We start from the raw sequence: 21,548 nt of genomic DNA, 5'->3' as shown, positions 1-21,548 counted from the left end.
CTTATAAATGGTGCCTTTAGATTCTTACAATAGTCACTTTGCTGGATGAGTAAATGAATTTTATAGCCAAAGGCCAGCAATGTAAAAGAGCTTAAAAGAGGAAAATACCAAGACAATAGTGCAACACATAATAAAGCAGACAATAACTCTAAAGTAATAGGACATTATTTACTGTATCTGGAGAGAAAGTTTAATTGGCATTCCCTCACTCGGCTGATGTTTTGTGTAATGCTTTGAATTTGCACAATACATAGGAGGAGCTCATATATATAAATTCTGTTGTCCAGTGTGCTATCACAGTGAATATAATTGGATAGCATTTGTCCAACTTCCAACTGTGAAATAGAATGTTACATGGAAAGAGCCTCTCTTTTTTTCCTTTCTAACTTTTAGACTCGTACAACAGTAAAAAAATTGGCTGTGTCACCCAAGTGGAAAAATTACGGGCTACGTATTTTTGGCTACATTCATCCCTTCAAAGATGGTGAGTACAATAACTTCTCCTTCAAGGGCAGAGCTTCCTTTCTGGAGTTTCTCTCTCCTAGTTTCATGTCAGAATACTTTTGTTCAAAAAAAATTCCCCGATTATTGTCTCACAGTCTCACCTTGGACATTATTGTACAGCTCCAGAGAAAACCAGATTATCTAAGTAGTGATTGTAACACATTTTGCTCCTCAGTGCCTTTCCCACATGATAAGTTTTGTGCCTTCAAAAAGCTTATGAGACTTTTGAATAAAGTATTTCCTTCTCTCCCTCCCCCCTCACTTCTTAAAAATAAACTAAACAATAAGGCACTGTCATTCCAGGTTTCTAAGATCAGAGAGTAAACATTTAAGATCACAAGACAGTATAGGTAGCCTGCCAGGACAGGAAACAAATTTAAATTTCAACTTTCCTGCTCTTATTAGCTAAATTTTCTTTTCTTGTCTTATAGGAGATTTTCAGTTTTCTGTAGCTTCGGATGATAATTCTGAATTTTGGCTCAGCTCTGATGAGACCCCAGCCAATATACGTCTGGTGGCATTTGTGGGCAAGGTGGGCAACTTTTGATAATAAGGTGATGACAAAGGCATTGCAGCAGCTTTCTATGGGTTGATGTGCTTCTTACAGCCTTCTTACAAACAGTATCATTTGGCACCATCTCTTTGGTTCCTTGCTGAGAGAGTTAAATGTAAATGAATGTAGTGTTGCCATTGGGAGTCATATAAACCTTGAACCAACTCAGCTGTGAGTTTTACATCTGGAAGCTGCATAATTAAAACCTAAATGTATTGTACAAAATTCAAATGTGTGTGTTTGAGAGTCTGTTTGAAATTCTCACATGTTGCAATTGTGATATTTTATATGCAAGCCCCCTTCTGCTCCTGTGGTTCACAGCTTGAGCCCATTTGGTTTCTTCACTAACACTGCCTTGCATTGTAGGTTACTTGTCTATGTCTATAGCACAAGGTTTATGCTTATTTCTCTCAGTTCATTTAGAGTGAAAATAGAATTCTCATTTCCATACTATGTATGGAGAGTCTATTTACTTCTATGTTAGACAGTAAAAAAATGCTGGAAATAAGACATATTTTCCCATATAAAGAAGGAGATTTGCAGTTTGATTTCAGGCAAAATGCTTTGGTTTATTGACTTAGTTAATTAGTTATTACAGTTATTTATGCACTGCCAAGCTCCCAGATTCTGGATGATTTACAAATTAACTATCATAAAAGCATCATATAAAATCCCAAACAATTACTCTGTCCAACTGCTAGACCAAACTATCATAACCCAAAACACCAATCAAATAAAAACAAAGCAGGAGCCCAGTGTCACAAAAAATTAAAAGTTTACTAAAGTACACATTAATTTGTAAAAGGCGATTAAACAAAACGATTCTGATGGATTGGAGGAAAATCTGAATTAGACCTTCGAGGTTAAATTATTCCATAGCATTAAGGCCACAGGAAGACAGCTTCTGGGTCCTTCAGCATCTCTTCCCCCTGTGAAGGGCTGCAAAATTTTTTACTACCACACTGTGGCCGTGGTTTATTTTGTGGGTGTGGCTTGCCGACTATGTGACGGGGTGGCTTAAAGGTCATGTGACTGTTTAAAGGTGGTCAACTTGACGTCACTCAAGTTGACAGGGTTTGGGTTAGGGTGACTGACCTCTCTCCTCGAAGAGATACAATTTCCCTATTTACTATTACTGAACATCCAAAATATACTATTTAGTTTTATGTATATAGAATTACTATTTGTACATACATATTACACACAGGCACACAAAAATATACATTATCTACTATATAAACTATACATACAGTTTATATAGTAGATAATGTATATTTATGTGCACATACGCACGCACAGCTCTTCTAAAATTGTACACATTCAACCTCATTTACTGTGATAATAAAACATAACCAGAGCCCAGAAGGGGAAAAAATAAAAAAATTCAAAATTCTTCTACCGGTTCTACATACATGACCAAATTTTTTCTACTGGTACTGTGTACCTGACTGTACCCATAGGAACTCATCACTGCCTTCCCTGCATGCATGTATAGGTTGGGGAGCATCCAATTAGGAGAGCAAGTCCTCAAATAACATAAAGCCAAGTCACAAAGGGCATTACAGATTAAGGAGGGAAAATTGGATTGTCTCTGGAAAACTAATAGTAACCACAAGATCATATTACAATTCTCACAAACCAGGCAACTACATTTGCACCAATTGAATTTTATAGATAGAGATAACTCCCAGATTATAGTCATTTAGTTGTTGGGTGTGGTCATAGGGTAAGGTTTCTTTACCCGGGAAAGACTCCAAATTGCACATTAATTTAAGATGGACAGGAACTCTGGTCCTGGTCTCTATCTCTTGTTCTGTAGGACCTGAAGGTTTTCAGGAAATTGCTAACTTCATCTTGTTCTGATCTCCAGCTAAGGCCACTGTTAATTGGAATAAAGGCTTGCTAAATGCAGAAGTTTGTAAAACAAAAACATCATCTTTATTTTTCTTCCTTCTATTACACACTACGTCATCTCGGCACGCAGCGCTGTCTTATCTCAGTCTTTGGTAGTCAAGGCAACATCAAAATCATCAAAGCATTCCACAAGTCATTCTAAGATTTATGGCTAGGCAGCCGTTAGCCCAGGGTAATAAAAACTGCAATTAAAAGCACATAAAGCAAAGCTTACTTTCGGAGCTGCTGAAAGACACCTCCATATTTCCTAATAGCAGATTGAGAACTCCACTCTTCTCTTCCGCTGACAGCCGGACGTGATGAATTAATTACTTAATTAATTAATTAACCCGTTGCTCTCCTTAATATTTCTTCTCTGACACTTGCTCCCTTTGTCTCCACAAGCATCTGAAAGAAGGATTTACCCATCTAATATCTGTTTCTCTTCACTTGAATCTGAAATCATAGAAACGTCCAGTGGTTGGTCTCCTCCTCCTTCTGCCTGTAAATCAGGCCCTGCCACTAATTCATAAACACTTTCCGAATCAGAATCTGCAAAATCCCCAAACTGAACAGGAGTATACACAACACATCTAAGGCAGTGTTTCTTAATTATGTTCTGTTACGCGCTCCCCCAGGAAGAAGTAAACATTTGGGGGGGGCAGGATTCTCTGCCAGGATGATTACTTTCAATATTCAGCACATTTTCGTTGAAAAAACTCAAGGGGCTTATTGGCGTGATTGGGGTGTAATATGTTTAAGTAACACCTTAATTTATTTGGTTTCATGCTCTCCGCTGCTAACCTTTTTAGACACAGTAAACATACTAGTCTTTCCTTGTCTCCCACCATAATCACAGTGAAGTCAAGCACTACATGCGCTTCGTATGCGGCAAAAAGAGCATGTTCCCCAGGGTCACACACCTCTCCCTGGCATCACTTGTGCCACCCCCAGGGACCCCCACTCCACTATTTGAGAAACACTGGTCTAAGGAGAGTGTAACCTCCTTAGGGTCAAAAATAAAGGAGAATTCAGTCTGAATCCTATGAAGTCCCTTACAGCATAAGGCAAAGACTTTTCTAGCATCTCAGATCTGGCCTAGGATGATTTTATGCAGCTGGGTATCTTCCAGTAAGGGTGGGACTGAAAGAACCCCTAGCTCCAATAATTGGCTGAGAGCGAAGCAGTTGTTGCACTGGTTGAATCCCATCACTGGTCATCATCAATGGCTATTGAAGGACTTCATATCTAGGAGGGCATATATGTAGCAAACCTATATTGACTTCTTCACCTGATCAAGTTTTAGTGATGCATGCTGAGTCTACCCATTTATGTGCTACCAGGACATGAATGAAAGCGGTCTTTATATGAACACACTTGATATTTAACAAGACACCCTGAAGTCTAACCTTCAGGTTCAAGGGTGAATACCTGGGAACAAATGGAAATCTGCACCAAATTGTGCTTCCTCTTTCTCCTGTAACAGCCAATCCATAAACTTTTATCAAATCTATCTCTTTATGTGACCCAAGCAGTTGGGCATCCTATTAAAATCCATTCATACTGTGAATACTTTGCTGTTTTGGGAAAATGTCAGGGGGGAAATGCTACCAGTTCGGCCTGATTTGGGTTTACTGGGAGCGGCAGCAGCACAAAGCTCTGTCCACCCACCTGGATGTCGCCATTTTCCTTTTCTTATAACCCTCTGTGCATGCACAAAAAGTTCTGCACATCCACAAAGGATGAAAAAGCACACACTTCCAAATTGATAGGGAAGATAAGTAGATTTCACTGGTGGGAAAATAATAATAATAAATTAATAATAATAATTTATTAGATTTGTATGCCGCCCCTCTCCGAAGACTCGGAAGAGGAGCATGAAAAGCATAAAAATGTACAAAATAACTTCAGCAGAGAAATCTTCAATATTTGTGAGTTGTAGCTCAGCTGTTCAGCTTTAAAATGTTTGAAAACAGCTAAATAAGTGCTTCTGGCCCCATGCTGTCAACAGTTTCTCTGTAGGTTTTTCTGAATCTGGGAAAAGTGCATTCCTGTGCATTTACAGACACAAATGTAATGGACAGAGAGAGAATTAATGCAACTCCTTAGGCTATTTTGATTTCTACAATCGTAGCGCTGTTTTGCTGTTCAGCAAAATCTGTATCTTTGACAGAAGCAGCAAAGTCATGATAAAGGCCTCAAGGACTGCTCATTCAATATTACTGGTGTGCTTATACGTTAAATACTAATGGCATGTTATACCTTATATGGAATCAGCAAAAGGTTTCAAAGAAAAGGTTGGATCTGTGAAACAAATCCAGAACTGTCTGACTCTGCTCTTAGCTTGGCTTCTCACCTGAAAACCTAAAGGGTCTATTTTGAGCAGTTAGAGAATTTGGTAATACCTGGCATATAATGTTTAAAGATGGAAATGCGCATTGTCTTTTATTTGAACAGAATTCTCACACACAATGAGAATGGTGTTGCTACTTTATAGCTTTATATATTTTATATACTTTAATAATTATCCCCTTCTTACCAGAACTATTATATCTGGCTACTTTAGTCTAGCCCAGTGCTTCTCAAATATTGGGGTGCATCCCCCTGGAGGGGGCACTGAGCAATGCCAGAGGTGACCCCCCAGGGAACATGCATGGTCCCTCTCAATCAATTCCCCCAGACGGGGAGTGTTTGCTCAATTGCATGCTGCTCTGAGCCCAAAAGAGAAGGCAGCCAGGCGGGGTGGGGCAGCTGCGTGGGTTCTTGTTGTTCTCAGTTGATGCCATGGTAGCCATGAATGGTGTGGTGAACCTGCTGCTGAACAAGGAGGAGCATCCTCTGTAGTTGGGCAAAAGCTTTGAACAACACCCTAAAGCCTCCTCCACACCATTCGCTGTGAGCGTCCAGCAATGGCAACCCTTATGGGCCAGGCCAACAACTCCAAAATATCAACTTGATTAACCTGGCTGGCCCCGTGTCCAAAGAAGTCCCTAACCATAGTAACCTATGCCGGCCTAACTGAAAACAGGCTACCCTGTAACTTACTCCCGGGTAAGTGGGTAGAGCAGCTTTCTCCAGCCAATAGTTTGCTTGCAGCTTATAATAAGTAAAATAATTAATATTAATAGTAAAACTTAATTGGGGCGCAGATCAGAGAGTTGGGGGGGTGTACAAAATGGTTACTTCTTCTTCCGTGGCGGGGGGGGGGTAACAGAAAATAATTGAGAAGCACTGGTCTAGCCATTCCTGGTTCAATGCCTTCAGGAATAGCATCTCTCCAACTTGCAGCCAGCAGGATCAGACACATCTGGACAACACCAGCTAGGCAGATCCAAGCAAAGAATTGACTTCAGGCAAACATTTCCTGTGCTTGGAGTTATTTTTCTAGGATTCCTTATTCCAACCAAGAGTATGAGAGGAATAGAGGAATTTGCAAAAACTCTTAGTTATTTTCACAATTTTTTCAAGAAGCTGAGCTGGACTGGATTTTTTTTTAATAGCAATGTGAGCATAATGTTTTTGTGCCAGAAAATGATTTGAAAGGGTTAAACTGCATTCGCTGCACCATTTTTTTCAGCTCTGAGTTTAAAGCCTCTGAATTTGATTGTCAGAAAAGAGCAAAGAAGAAAGAGAACTCTTGGGAGAAAAACAAATACAAATACTGTATGTATGCTTAATAACAAGATTTTAAAAACATTAGGAAGTAGGCAATTGCTAGGAACACTCTATCAAGACAGACAGGTTTTCATATGAAATTGATCAGATTTCATATCTGTTTTTCCTTCCTCTGAACATGTGTTTTTATTGCTTATCTCACTTATATTTCAAAGACTCTCAAACACTGGGAAGTTTTGAAATCACCAGGGTGTACTAAACAGATTCATAATCTGGGTTTCTGACATTCGGTTAACAAATTAAAGCAACACAAAATTAAATCTTCCTTTATATTCATATTTTAAACTTGCACAGCCAAGTCCCAGAACAGCCATTAGTTCTCTCAATGTAAGATATTTGTAATGGATACACAAAGGCCAGGGTCAAAACATGCACATTTATGCCCCCTTTCACATATAAGAAATAGCCAGACCTAGGATCAATGCCACATCCCTGTGTTATGAGAATGCTCTGGAAGTTTCTGAAGCTATCGCCAGCTGAGATTATTAATTTACAGCTTAGTTGTTACCTCCTAACAAATACTTAGTTTCATAGCTTTTCTTCTCGGTATTCCATTGCTCTGCCTACCCTTGAATTTTTCCTCTCTTGATGCCAACATGCTGTGGTACCCTGTAACTCCCTTCCCCATTTTCTTTAAGAGTAATTGGGAAAGCAGATTTGTTGTTACTTTCACAAAACTACCATTTTTTTTCCTCCCCATAAATGCAAATACAAGGGGGCGGGGATGAGACTAGTAGGGATAGGATGCAGGCTGGAGCATTGATTTTCATGTAATTTCCATACTGTTCCATTTTCTTTGGCCTCAGCTCTAGGTAGCAGAGATGGGAATGCTAACAAAGACACAAATGATTTAGAAAAAAAACTGGGACAATGTCTTTGGAAGAGGAAAACATTGTAGCTTTTATGTAGTTGAAAAGGACAACATGATAAGTTGGTGCAAAAATATCGGTAAAGAAATAGATATAGATACATGGGAAAATGTTTGGATTTCAAATTGGAAAATGACAAAATCAGTTTCCCTAAAAGAAAATCAAATTAAAATGTTCTATAGGTGGCACCTCCCACCAAATAGGATAGCAAAAATGTTCCCAAAGACATCTCCATTATGCTGGAAATGTAAGAAGGAAATAGGTTCCTATTACCATCAATGGTGGATGTGTAGCAAAGCTAAGCTTTACTGGAAAATGATAGAAAGAATAATAAAAGAAATAGTAAAACAGGAGATAGAAATAACCCGGAGTTTTACTTACTGGGTATAACCAATCAGAAATATAAGAAAGAAATTTAACATTTAGTTATTCATATTTTGACCGCGGCCAGGATAATATATGCGCAAAATTGGAAAGGGGAAAACATCCCCAAAGAAGAGGAAGTCATTAAAAAAATATTAGATTGCGCTGAAATGGATATGATGACAAGACGGTTAAAAGATCAAGAAGAAACAGAATTTTATGAGATATGGAACAAAGTGTATATATGGATAAACAAGAAGAAATATTAACACTAACAGTAAAAATAAATAAATGATTAAATAATAGTATTGTATTAGTAGAGTTATGATTTAAGTGTTATGTTAGACTTATTAGGGATAAGATTTAAGAGTTATGAATTACAATGTATGAAGATTTAATATAAAAAGTTATCCAAATTTCTTCTTTTCATTTAAAGTAATAAGTTGATTTTAAACCTTTTTGAATGTATTCTTTTTTGTATTGAAATTTTACTTCAAGAATAAGCGGGGAAGATACAACCCCACTTTTATGTTAAATGTATGTTTGTCAGTATTGTCTATTTTAAGAAAATTTAATAAAATATATTGGGGGGGGGAAGAAAAGTTACAACTATTTTTATCTCAGGCGTTATTATTTTTAGTTTTTTTTATCCAGCTTTTATTACTTTATATATAACTCAAGTCAGGGAGCATACTTAATACTCCTGCCTCTTCTTACTTTTCCCAAAACAGCAACCCTCTGTGGTCAGTTGGGTTGAGAGAGAATGACTGGCCCAAAATCATCCAGCTAGCTTTCATGCCTAAAGTGGGATTAGAACTCAAAATCTCCCGATTTCTTGATCACCTACTCAACCGCTACACCACACTGACTCTCACTATTATAGAGATTGGAGGCCTTATCGTGGGACAAGCCTGCCATTTTTGCATTATCACAGAAGGGACCAGTTGCCAGCCATTCTTGTTTGACCAGTCCTTTTCAATCGTGCCTATTTGCAAAAGCCAAGCCTGACTGAATTAGATTAGTGCTTGAATAGGAGAATATCAAGAGATCTCAGTAGGTGAGACTGAAAAGTAAAAAAATAAAATAAAAAATACTGGAAGAAGGTACTTTCTCCAAGTAGCTGTTTTTTTAAGCAGAAGATGTCAGTTGTCACTAATGAAGTTATTAGGAAGCATCCATACTTTTTATTTCTGCAAAAAAAATATATGAAATAATACCTTCATTTCTTCTTCTTTCCCCCTCTCCTTAGCTGGGCTCTGAGTGGACCGCTCCAGGAGAATTCACAAAATTTAGCTCTCAAGTCTCGAAGCCAATCCGGTAGGTGCTTCCGCCATGCCTTTCCATTTTTCATTTTGACGGATAGACTGATCCTAAGAATTAAAGGAAGAATAATTCACTATTTTCAAAACTGACAAAGGAGAGCAGCCAAGTCATGAAGTGGAAGAATGGCTTTTCATTTTTCTTCAGGCTGGTCTGTTTTTGATTTAACTCTCTCCATTAAAATCTGTGGAAGTAGAGATTACTGTAGCCTCAGGAATGCATAATCCTTTTGCTGAATCTGGGCTCAATCTGAAATCATTTAGGAGAGGTAAGTTGAACTTGATATGTCCCCAGACAGCCATAGAACACTCTGATTCAGTTCCTGTTGCTGATGAGAAGATTTTCTATGGGAAGCATGAGAATCTCCAGAAAAGATTCAACCCAGCAGAGAGTCTTGTTCAGTAGTGGGTTTAAATTCCACTACTGAACCAGTTCACATGTGCATGTGCACGATACTACCGGTTCGCTTGTGTACATGCATGATGCTTTTGCGCATGCGCAGAAGCGTCCCAGGCTGGAGGGGATAGCTTCCTCCCACCGCAGCTACCAGTTCGCCAAACTGGGAACAATCCACCCCTGGTTTTGTTATCTTTCTTCAACCACTCTTTCCCAATCTTCTCACAGTCCCCTACTCAGACCTCTGGGAACTGATGCTTAAAGGCTCTAAAGTGTTGGATTTCTATGTTATTTATGGTTATAAGTGATGTTCTTCACTTCATACAGCAGAGACCCATCATTGCAGAACTGTGATACTATGTATATATGGTACAGATACAATGACTCCAATATAAATCTTATGCTTTTATTTCTTCTTTTCTCATTGAACTGATTTCATATTTGCACAAATAAACAACTTGACAGTATAACTATATTTCTCTATACATCTGCTTTCTATGATGCAGATTCACCAAGGAATCCCCAGAATTCTATCTTCCAACTGCCAAAAACTGATTTACATACCAATATGCAAATTGGCTCTCTCTCAACATTCTATCCCCTTTTTCCATGCTATATATGCTAACATAAAGGAGTCTGTTCAAAGGACTTTTCCCAACAAATCATGTAAAGAGCACATTGCAGAAAGACTTCATGTGTATTTCAGTATATTATAATCAGATTCAATATAACCTGCTCCCACTCAGCTTCAACATTGATCCATGAGATGGACAGAATTGGCCAGGTGAAGCCCATGCCCCAAAACAGTTGCTCTGAACCTCTTGCCTGACCAGGTAGAATAATGATCTCCACATTGGAGATGTGGTTGAAGGGGGGTGAGCTTGCTTTTTTCAAAGATCTTAACAAATTCACAAATATCAGGTGGTCGTGCACCATGTGATTCCACATTTAAAAGTAACATATTGGGTATTAAGAATGGTTGACTGTTTAGGAGAAACAGACTGCTGGATGTTGTGGTTGGCTCTGGCCCAGCTCCTGCCCCAAGGAATGTGGAGGTGGATGCAGGGGAAACATCAACATGTCATAGGCCTGTTTTATTGCAGACAGAGGCAGGTAGTGAAGTTTCCTCGGAAGAAGAAGAAGGTGGGGGTGACTTGGAAGAAGGGAGTTTGGCAGACAGCCCAGGAGATCAATCATCCTTATCATCCCTGGATTCGGAACAAGAATTTATGACACATCCACGCATGTGTAGAGTGATGCATAGGAGACAACAACTGAAAGATTATTACAGGAGATAAATGAGGCCACCTGTGGTTGGGTGGGGCTGCTTTAATTAGTGCTACAGTTAAAAGAGCAGCCTGCTGTTTTAGCCTCATGGCAGTTTCTCTGATTCATAGTTTCGTCAAGATCATGGTTTTTGCTGTTCAAGATTGTGTGTGGACTTTCTGGACTTTAGAATTGGACTGAATTTCCCAGTTATTGGGTGAGCATTTGAATTGCATTTAACCTGTGCCTTGTATGTACCAGAAAATCCCTTTGACATTTAAAAAGAGAGCAGTTTCTGTTTTTCTGTTGATAAAAACTTTTGGGTTTTCCTTCTATCGTGTGGTGTGTGTCTTTCTGGACTAATTACCCTTTAATTACGGGTGGTTGAGATACACTGGCAGAACACTGAATAACGGCTATGAAAATATATTGAGGCAAGCAGGGAGTCTGCACCAAAGCAGGATTAATTATGGCAAGTCCTTTCCTTTCATACCTGTGTTGGGACCCCATTATGGAGCAGGGCTTGCTCAGTAATAGCACTGGGCTTACTTAATGGTACGAAACCACATCCTTCTCTTTCCTTGCCAGTTAACCAGCCTAGTGAGTTCCTTTTTGCTGGTAATTGCCAATTGCCAGCTGAAAGCACAGTAGCAACTGACCTGATTTCTGTTGTTTTATTTTGCTAACAGCAAACAACTAAAGTGCCATTTTTATACTATTATTATGGTTAGTCTCATAGTCAATCAGATGTTCAGACTGGATTTGGCATTTTTGATGGTGTTTAAATGCTGATGTTTAAGTGGTGCTGCAGATGTTTTAGGATTGTGCCCAAGATGCCTATCACTATTGGTGCTATCTTTGCTTTATTTTGCTATGGTCATTCTATTTGCAGGTCTTTTTATTTTGTGACTTATTATTATTTAATTTTCTGAAAATTGAGCTATGTCAGCTGACTTCACTGGCAGTAGATGGTGAGCTTTGGACCCAACTTTCTTGACCCAAGGCCAGTTTTAATCCAAGTTCACAAAGCAATTTGCTATGCTCTCATAACATTGTAGTTCCAATGAAATAAATCACACCACCACTTAACATGATAGTCTTGCTTACATGATGTGCTAAGATTGTACTTAAACTTCAACAAACATTGAACTGTAAACTGCTCATCCTCATTTTAGGCTTTGCAAACCCAGGTTGTCTCTCAAATCTGCTTAAATGGCAATTAAACTTACTTTTCCATTAGTCTTTTCCCTTTTCTTACTATCTGTTCTGTATTTTCTGTTTCCTTTACTGTCTTCTCTCTGTGTTTTACACTAAGGCTAGTCATGTTGAAGTTAAGCTACTTTCTGTCAAATTAGAAGTCTGACAGCTTCATCCCCATTGTTTTTATTCTTCTTTCAGTGAAACTGGCAACTCACTTATGGCTACATCTTCTTTTGCTCCATCAGTTCATTGTCAAGCTGGACCTCTCTTGGCATTTTACTGAAGAGGTGTTTTCCTTATACACAAAACTGTTTTCTCTTGTTTTGTATCTTGTCAACAGAAAAATGTAGGCCTTTGAAGTAACTGGGTGTCCTTAGAAGGTACCTGTTCCAATTCTTACAGAATTTCCAGTATTGGAGCCACAGAATCTCTTGGAAATGACTACTTTTTCTCTCTATCTCTATTGAAGGAAATCTATAACTGCCCAAGGTAGCCTTTTCTACTATAAAACAGCTGTTCCCTTTAGGAAGCTTCTCCTAATGTTTAATCAACATCTCTTTGGAATCTTCAGTCATTAGTTCTAGTTCTCTTTCTTGACACAGAACTTATTTTCTGGTTCTTCTCATGGCAGAGTTATCATGTCTCCCGTCAATACATTATTTTCACATATGGTAAAATGGCCGCAGTTGTAACCCAGTATGTTGGGAAGGCTAGACCTTAAGATTCAAATTGACCCTCAGCCACAGAAATTCACTACTGTCTTTGGGGAAGTCACTTTATTTCAGTCCATTGTATCTCACCAGTTTCTTGGGGGTGGAGGAGGCCAAGTAAAATGGGTATGTGTTTTTTGTTTTTGTTTTTCTTTTTGCAGGGAGGGTCCTTCTAATGTCCATTCAGGACATTGTGAGCATAAAATCCTTTGTCTTTTCCATGCAGTGAGTAAGGGATTGTTTCACAGATAGTTGTAATGGCGCAAAAGTAATGTTTAAATAGATTTATTTTTCCCCTGGAAGCCACAGCCTGTGCACTAGTTTCATTTCCCCCTCACCCCCAATATATACAGTGAGACCTTGTCTTAAGAACTTAATGGGTTCCAGGACAAGGTTCGTAAGGTGAAAAGTTTGTAAGACAAAACAATGTTTCCCATAGGAATCAATGGAAAAGTGATTAATGCATGCAAGCCCAAAATTCATCCCTTTTGCCAGCTGTAGCGCCCATTTTTGTGCTGCTGGGATTCCCCTGAGGCTCCCCTCCATGGGAAACCCCACCTCTGGACTTCCACGTTTTTGCGATGCTGCAGGGGAATCCCAGCAGGGGAATCCCAACATCGCAAAAAACGGGTGCTTCGCTGGCAACAGAAGTCCGGAGGTGGGGTTTCCCAGCGAGGGAAGCCTCAGCGAAATTGCAGCAGCACAAAAATGGGCGCTTCGCTGGCAACGGAAGGTCCGGAGGTGGGATTTTTCCACGAGGGGAGCCTTCACCTGGCAACGGAAGTCTGGAGGCGGGGCATCCCAGTGGTGGCGGCGGGTCCGTAAGGTGAGAATAGTTCAGAAGAAAAGGGAAAAAAAATCTTAAACCCCGGGTTCGTGTCTCAAAAAGTTCATATGACGAGGGGTTCGTAAGACGAGGTATCACTGTATTTGTCTTTCTCTCTCTTTTTTCTTTGCATAGCCTCCTTTTTCTCTGTATACAGCCTATCCCAGTCACTGCGAACCTTTTTCCCCCTGGGTGCTGAAAGAGCACTCAGATGTGCTATTGCATATGCGTGAGTGCCCATACCCATATTTCAATGCCTGGGGAGGGCGATAACACCTTCTCCACCCCCACCCCCCGGAGGCCCTCTGGCTGCCAGAAATGGCCTTTTTCCCAAATTCTGGTGGGCCCATTAGGCTCTTGTTCCGCCCTCCCCAGGCTACAAAGGCTTCCCTGGAGCCAGGGGAGGGTAAAAATGCCCTCCCCAATCTACCCAAAGCCTCTCTGGAAGCCAAAAACACCCTCCCAAAGCCTCTGTGTGATCCAAAAATCAGCTGTCCGGCACACACATGCACGTTTGAGCTTAGCTAGGGCAACATCTCACATGCCAGCAGATATGGCTCCGCATACCACCTGTTGCACCCATGCCATAGGTTCACCATCACTGGCCTATGCTGTTTTATCAGACCTGGAGGTGAAGGATGAATCTTTCAGAGTTTCCTCACCAGGGTTAAGAGACTAACCGTTCCAAAGTAATAATGAAGATGTGTCCTGAATGCTTATTGCTTTTCTCTGTTGCTAGAGGAGAGTGATGAGGACAGTGATTCAAGTGGAGGAGAATGTGAATGGACAAACACATGCCTAAAGAGTAGAGGAGCTGAGACGAAACTGACTACTGACATGATGGAAATTTTCCCAGCAGAAATACCATCATGCTGGTACTTCAGTAGAATTTACAAAATGTGAATCTTTCAATGATCTAACATTGATTCATGCAGGGAGGAATATTAAGATACAGTATGTGCCTGTGTCAGTTAATAGTCAAAGCAATCAGCCAATATATATTTTACCATAACTTCTCTGCTGGAGACATAGTGAGCCTGAGAGTAACTCACTATTTCAACTACGAAAAGATGTGGATTTAAAGTTCCCTGAAACCCTTGCCCCAAATTTCTCCAGAAATAGGAAATCTCTCTTGCTCTGGAATTTGGGTCAGTCAAACCTTTTTTTTTTAAATGAACTTGTTTTCCCATTCCCATGTGTCCCGTTCTTTAAAATATCCCAGGTACGTGTTGCTGGGTGTTCTCAAATCCCATGAAAACAGAAATGAGCAGAGCTTAACCCCAGCCCATGAACTAAAGTATTTGCTCATAATTTTTCTTGAAAGAACTAAAAGATAAATGCCTTTGTTAAATTTTCTCTGAATACTACAAAGCAAAGTCAGGAGCAAATTAGCAAAGGTATTTTATAGCCTTTCCATTATTACTCATCCATTTCACTATATGTTTAAGGAAACATTCTTGGGTAAAGAAGAATGTCCTGATACTTAATAAGTTGTTTAATTGCATTAAATTCATGCCCATAGCCCATCATTAGGAACTCCTGAACTGAGATAGCAATAGCACCTTGACTTATGTAGCGTTTCATATTGCCCTCCAAAATCTGGCTTCTCATTTTAAGACCTTCTAACCTCGGAAGAATGAAAGACTGAGTCAATGTTGAGCCAATCTGAATCGAGCTCTTGGCAATGGACAAAGTTAGCCTACAATACTACATTGTAACCAATGCACCACCATAATTAATTATTAATGATTCCTTATTTCTATTCCTGGAAATGATTTGATATAATCCATACTTGAGAGCTTGTTATATTTTGGTTCAGTGTTTTGTTTTTTTCATTTTTCTGGAAACTGTGATTTTAAATGGAAGGGTCTAACTTTTAAAAAACTTTTAAAAAAATGTATGTATTTTCTCTTTGTATGCAATAACTGCTTAGCAAACTTAGGGGTCTAACTTTTGGACATTTGGCATTGGTTGACCAAGGAATATACCTGAGCTGTACAACATTTCTCCTGTGGCTAGTGTTTTCAAACTGATGGGGAGAGAGTTGTTACTGTTGCTGCAGACTGCCTTGCACATAATTAGCTTGGGACAAAGTACGGTGGTAATCTAATTAAAAGCCAATGGAAGGGAAGGGTGGGCCTCATTAGTAAAGGTGACAATTGTTGGACTTATTTGCCATAACCAATTCAATGAAACAGCTGATTGGAAATTAGCCAGCTTTTATAGCAAGAAGTCTGTTTACCTCCAGGAGTTCTCAAGGGAAATTAGAGGAGCTTTTTATCCTTGTTCAATTGAAGTACAGCTATGATGAGCAGGACTGGACATTGCTAGTTTACATGCCCTGCTTGTATGTATCAGCATACACGCAGCACATATATGCTATTAAAGGTGTATATGTGTCCAATTTGGGGCATATTTTAGCATGTTGGATGAGGTTGGTGCCATGGATATTGCCTACCTGGACTTCAGCAAAGCCTTTGATATGGTTCCACATAAAGAGCTGATAGATAAGTGAGTGAAGATTGGACTTAATCCCTAAGTAGTTCAGTGGATTTGCAGTTGGCTGAAGCATAGGGTTGTTGTTAATGGCGAGTATTCATACACACACACACACACACAGTAAAATACATGATGAAGGTTATAGAGGAGATACTCATAGTAAAATATATCTATGAAAGAATAGAAAAGCAGATATAGTAATAGAACATATCAATGAAAGAATAGAAGAAGAGATATAGGAATAGAAGACAGGAATAGGAGATATAGGAGAGCAATAGGACAGGGGACGGAAGGCACTCTAGTGCACTTGTACTCGCCCCTTACTAACCTCTTAGGAATCTGGATAGGTCAACCGTAGATAATCTAAGGGTAAAGTGTTGGGGGTTTGGGGATGACACTATGGAGTCCGGTAATGAGTTCCACACTTCGACAACTCGGTTACTGAAGTCATATTTTTTACAGTCAAGTTTGGAGCGGTTAATATTAAGTTTAAATCTGTTGTGTGCTCTTGTGTTGTTGTGGTTGAAGCTGAAGTAGTTGCTGACAGGCAGGACGTTGCAGCATATGATCTTGTGGGCAATACTTAGATCTTGTTTAAGGCATCTTAGTTCTAGGCTTTCTAGGCCCAGGATTGAAAGTCTAGTCTCGTAGGGTATTCTATTTTGAGTGGAGGAATGAAGGGCTCTTCTGGTGAAGTTAAATGTATTAAGATATGCATAGGAAACAAAATTCTCACTGGAATTTAAGCTGCATCGTAAAGTTTCTTAAATACGTTTATATTAACTTAAAATGGACCAGAAAAGAGGTAACTTTATATCTTTTATCTATCACTCCTCTTATGTTCTAATGATCATAAGGTTCATAGGTGTGAAAAGATGGCATAGTTTCCAACATTTAGATCCTGAATTCTGTGTTTTGATCCACCTCCTCCTTAGATGATAACCTATGCTATATCTGTTAAATCTTTTACATTTTATGGCCTGTCTGAGCTTCCATCTAAAAAATCTCAGCTGGATATTAATGAACCAGGAGCGGTAAATATAGTGTCATTGCTCACTTTGAAGGATACAATTTGATGCAGGTCATTCCAATTTTTAATAAAAATCTGTATGAAAATTCTTCACCTCAGACCAAAGGCAGATGGAGTTTACTTTCTAAACTTTATGAAAAGACCCAGAAGTGTCTCTGTTCTTCTTTTTTCTTAATGTTTAATGCCCAACATGCTTACCACAGCATGGGGGCTCTTGAAAAGGAAAGCCTTTGTACTTACTTCTTCCTTGAATAGCCCTGTGATCATGTAAAGAAAAAAAGATAAGAACAAAGAATCTAAGCTTGATGTAAATAGAAAATCCAAGGATAACCTGGCAACAGAGACAGGCTATTTAGGGCATTGAAAAGAGAAAAAAAATCAGCCAACCAAAATAAAAAAGAGTTTTCTATAGAGCATTTCAGTCAAAAAGCAGTATAATGCACCATATTTTTAAAAAGATGGCCTTTCTTAACAATGAGGAAGAACTATAGACAATTGGAGTACATCCATAGAGAAGACAATTCATCCATGGACACTGTTTTTTTTGAGTTCTCACTCTCAGTGAATCTCCTTGTGAAAAGATATCAGCCTCCATTCAGTGCACTAAGATGATCCCTCTGCTTCATAGATAATTAACATACATATATTAACACAGTTGGACGGGACCTTGCAGGTCATCTAGTCCAAAGCCCTGCCCAAGCATGAGACCCTACATCTCCCTCTACCTAGGATCGAAATTTGGAAAGGGAATTCATATTCTTTTTGGAGTGGTAGTGAATTAATTAAAAACTAATGAATCACTATGGGGAGTGCAATAAAGGGACTACAAAATGAAAATATCAGGGGAGAGCTCACATCTCAACTAGAAATCTGTTTTTCAAAGAAGATTCATTAAGCCCTTTTGTAGAATTGGTCTGATAAGGAAAAGCAGCTTGACATTTATTTAACCATCTGTATAAACTAGTGGTTGATCAATTCCTTCCCATTTATCTTTCCAAGACCAGAGTTTCTTTGGTACCCTTATTTACTTTCCTTAGACAACTGAAGTTTCAGAAGTGCTAGTTTGAACTAGGTTTTCAGAAGTATTTGTCTTTCAAATGATATACAAACATTTGCTGAATTAACGAAATAGTGCAAAGTGGCCATTTCCCCTCTTTTCCCCCCCTTTTCTTTTTGTGGGGGTGGAATATTTCTGAAGAAGTGTTAAACTAAGAATGTAAAGAGCTATCAACCAAGTACTTTCTGAGTATCTGAACCCTGTTATTTGGAATGAAAATACCAGGGATTAAATATGGTTTCTCTATTGATTGTGACACATTTGGCCAGCTCTTTGAAGTCAGTTATATAATGGCTTCCTGTGGTCTTTGAAGTAAACTACCTATAATGCCTCTGTTGTTAACAAGTTCTGGGTAGCCAGAACTTGTTAACAACAATGTTATTAGAAAAACATCTATCATTTCTGCAAAGATAGTGCCAAGCCTCAGCTAAAGTTAGTAACTCTCCATCTTATATTTTGGGAAGCTGGACCTTGTTTTTCCAGGGAGAGTCATCTTGTTTTCTTCCCTGGGCTTAAGAATCCTTAATTTACAAAATTATCAAACTTCATTCAACTCTGGGGAGTTTGTATTGTTATTAAAATGAATAAACACTCTGCATTGATTGAGTTTCTTAGCTAGTTCAAAGCAGTCCTGTGGCTCCCTGGATGGAAGATGGATATGGTTTCCATGGTAGCAGCAGCAACATGCAGTGCACCAAGTCAGCAAGGAGGATTTTTGGAGTCCTCTGCTCTCACCAATCAGAACTGACAGACAGCAGTGATACCATGGCAGGATCTCTACTGTAGCTGCAGCTCATCTATCTCCCTTGTGTCAGCTGGGGGCGGTCATCTATTATAGCTGGAATTACTGACAGCATCCTCTTTGCCTTTGTTCTAATTTTTCTTTTTATTCCTTCAGTGCTTCATCTCCTACATAGCAAAGCTTTCTGAATGCTTGAGGTTTTTCTGTAGATCCTTCAGTACTGCATTGTATTGGAAATTTAAAAGTTATGGTCAAAGTTACGCATAAGGCATATAGATCCAATTAATAAAATAAATAAATAAATTTGGAAACGCATACAGTGTTCCCTCAATTTTCGCGGGTTTGAACTTCGCGAAAAGTCTATACCAGTTTTTCAAAAATATTAATTAAAAAAATACTTCGCTGTTTTTTCCCCTATACCACGGTTTTTCCCACCCGATGATGTCATATGTCATTGCCAAACTTTTGTTCGCCTTTAATAAATATTTTTTTAATAAACTTTAATAAATAAACATGGTGAGTAATAATCTAAATGGTTTCTAAGGGAATAGGAAATTGTAATTTAGGGGTTTAAAGTGTGAAGGGAAGGCTTGTGATACTGTCCATAGCCAAAAATAGTGTATTTACTTCCGCATCTCTACTTCGCAGAAATTCGACTTTCGCGGGCGGTCTTGGAACGCATCCCCTGCGAAAATCGAGGGAACACTGTACAGGGTTCACTTCTGAATGACATATATTCAAAGTTGTCACGATTGCATTTTATTATTTGTTTATTTGCTACCCAATTTCACCACATGGTAATACTGGGCAGCCAATAACCCAGGGGTGGGTTGTAATTTACGTCTCTGCCAGTTCGCTTCCTCCTGAGCCATGTGGCTGTGCCTTGGGGGGCACGCATGCACTTTGCATGTGCGCGCATTCACAGTGCCGAAAAATCTGGAAAAAAACCTTCAAAAAAGCTGGAAACAAGAGGGTAACTCATGCGCAGTGCTGGAAACTCAGCTTCAGTAGAAATTTCAAAAAAATTAAAAATGGAAAAAAAGTTCAATTTTTTTTTAAAAAAAAAAAGATGGCAGCCCCCACAGACCGGCACTGTATGTACAGAATGTACAGAAGCAAAAGAATTACTGAAATCTCACACGCGTGGGTGTCCCCTCAGGAGATTTTGCTTCTTGCTCATGCGCAGAAGCAAAATCTCACTCAGATGCACACACATGCCGAGGACATGGAACTCGGCCTGTAGCTCCATTTTTGCTACTGGTACAATGGCATTAACGGTACTGGTAGAAACCCGCTACTGATCATAATGTCACCAGAGGGTCGCTACCAGTTCGGGCAAACCAGTCTGAATCAGGAAGAACCCACCTCTGGGACAACCTACAAAAAATTGAACCACAAATATGTGAAGTGTTGGATATATATATGATCAATGACTAAGCAAAATATTTATGTCTAGGCCCCATTCTTTGTCTTGACCATCGTCCTTTCCTACTGTCCAGATGAAAATATCTCTATCCTAAGAAGCCCTGTAAGCAAGAGTGAGCTGCTGCCCGGACCGGAAGGGGGTAGTGCAGTGGGGTAACAAAAATGGAGCTCCACCCCAGAGCACCCAATTTGCACTGAAAGATGTTGAAAGAAAATGCGGGGCGACCTGCATAAGCCACGCCCACAGTGTGGTAGTAAAAATTTTGGTAGCCCTTCACTGCCTGTAAGCCATTGAGGCCATGAACAAACAGATGGTGGGAGGGAGAAGGCCAGTGTTCGGCAGCAAAATAAAGCATCCACCAAAATAAGATCTAATGGGTCTTTGGTCCCCAAAATAGTATAAGTCCCGGTCTTATTTTGGGGAAAATGCGGTAATAGCATTAGTAAGGATTATGTTAGGTTCCATGATAATACATTGCTGGAATATGTGGTAGAGAGGTAAACTTTTTTTTAGCTCCCTCAGTCCTTCAGTGTTGGATGCCTCAGCAATCTTTACAGAATATACGTTTCTGCACATAAGAGAGCAGGCATGTGAGCAAATATTGCTATTCAATCTTTAGCATTTATTCAGCCCATTTCAAGCATTCCTGATATATCTACAAGGCATTTATAACATAAATTATAGGGGTAAAAATCCCTGAGGCTGAAAATCGGGGCTTGTCAAAAGGACATTTCCTAAGTTTAGGGCTGAGATAAAACCACTGCCATTTAGATCCCAGCTGATACACTTAATCCTTGCGCTACTACCTCTTATCTTTATATTTTGTTACATCCACTATTCCTAAGCCAATGAAAATACAAATAGTTATACATATAGTATAACAAATAGTTATACAAATAGTTATGACAAACTTATGCAATTTCATAAATTGCAGCATTTTCTTCCTGAAAATAGAAAACATGGATGTACTGTACTTTACATTTAAACTTTACATTTACATTTATGAGCCGAGGTGGTGCAGTGGGTAGAGGGCAGTACTGCAGGCCACTAAATCTGACTGTAGATCTGTAGGTCAGCGGTTCAAATCTCATCACCAGCTCAAGGTTGACTCAACCTTCCATCCTTCCGAGGTGGGTAAAATGAGGACCCGTTTTGTGGGGACAATTTTCCTGCTCTGTTTAAAAAGTGCTATTGCTAACATGCTGTTATGCCCTTTGTT

General features: G+C 39.3%; 1 protein-coding gene across 2 annotated transcripts in view; it reads left to right on the top strand.

Moving 5' to 3' along the window:
• B4GALNT4 (beta-1,4-N-acetyl-galactosaminyltransferase 4) overlaps positions 1-21,548 on the top strand; it is a 233,145-nt gene that overhangs the window by 165,989 nt on the left and 45,608 nt on the right. For both annotated transcript variants that reach the window (XM_070766261.1, XM_070766268.1), the window contains exons 5-7: positions 394-484; positions 936-1,036; positions 9,107-9,174. In XM_070766261.1, coding sequence (XP_070622362.1) covers positions 394-484; positions 936-1,036; positions 9,107-9,174 — 260 coding nt within the window. The remainder of the gene's footprint in view (positions 1-393; positions 485-935; positions 1,037-9,106; positions 9,175-21,548) is intronic.

This window comes from Erythrolamprus reginae, chromosome 1 (assembly GCF_031021105.1).
Source record: "Erythrolamprus reginae isolate rEryReg1 chromosome 1, rEryReg1.hap1, whole genome shotgun sequence".
Taxonomy (NCBI): Eukaryota; Metazoa; Chordata; class Lepidosauria; order Squamata; family Dipsadidae; genus Erythrolamprus; species Erythrolamprus reginae.
Note: the sequence above shows the minus strand (reverse complement) of the source record. Positions and strands in the feature narration are given on the sequence as shown.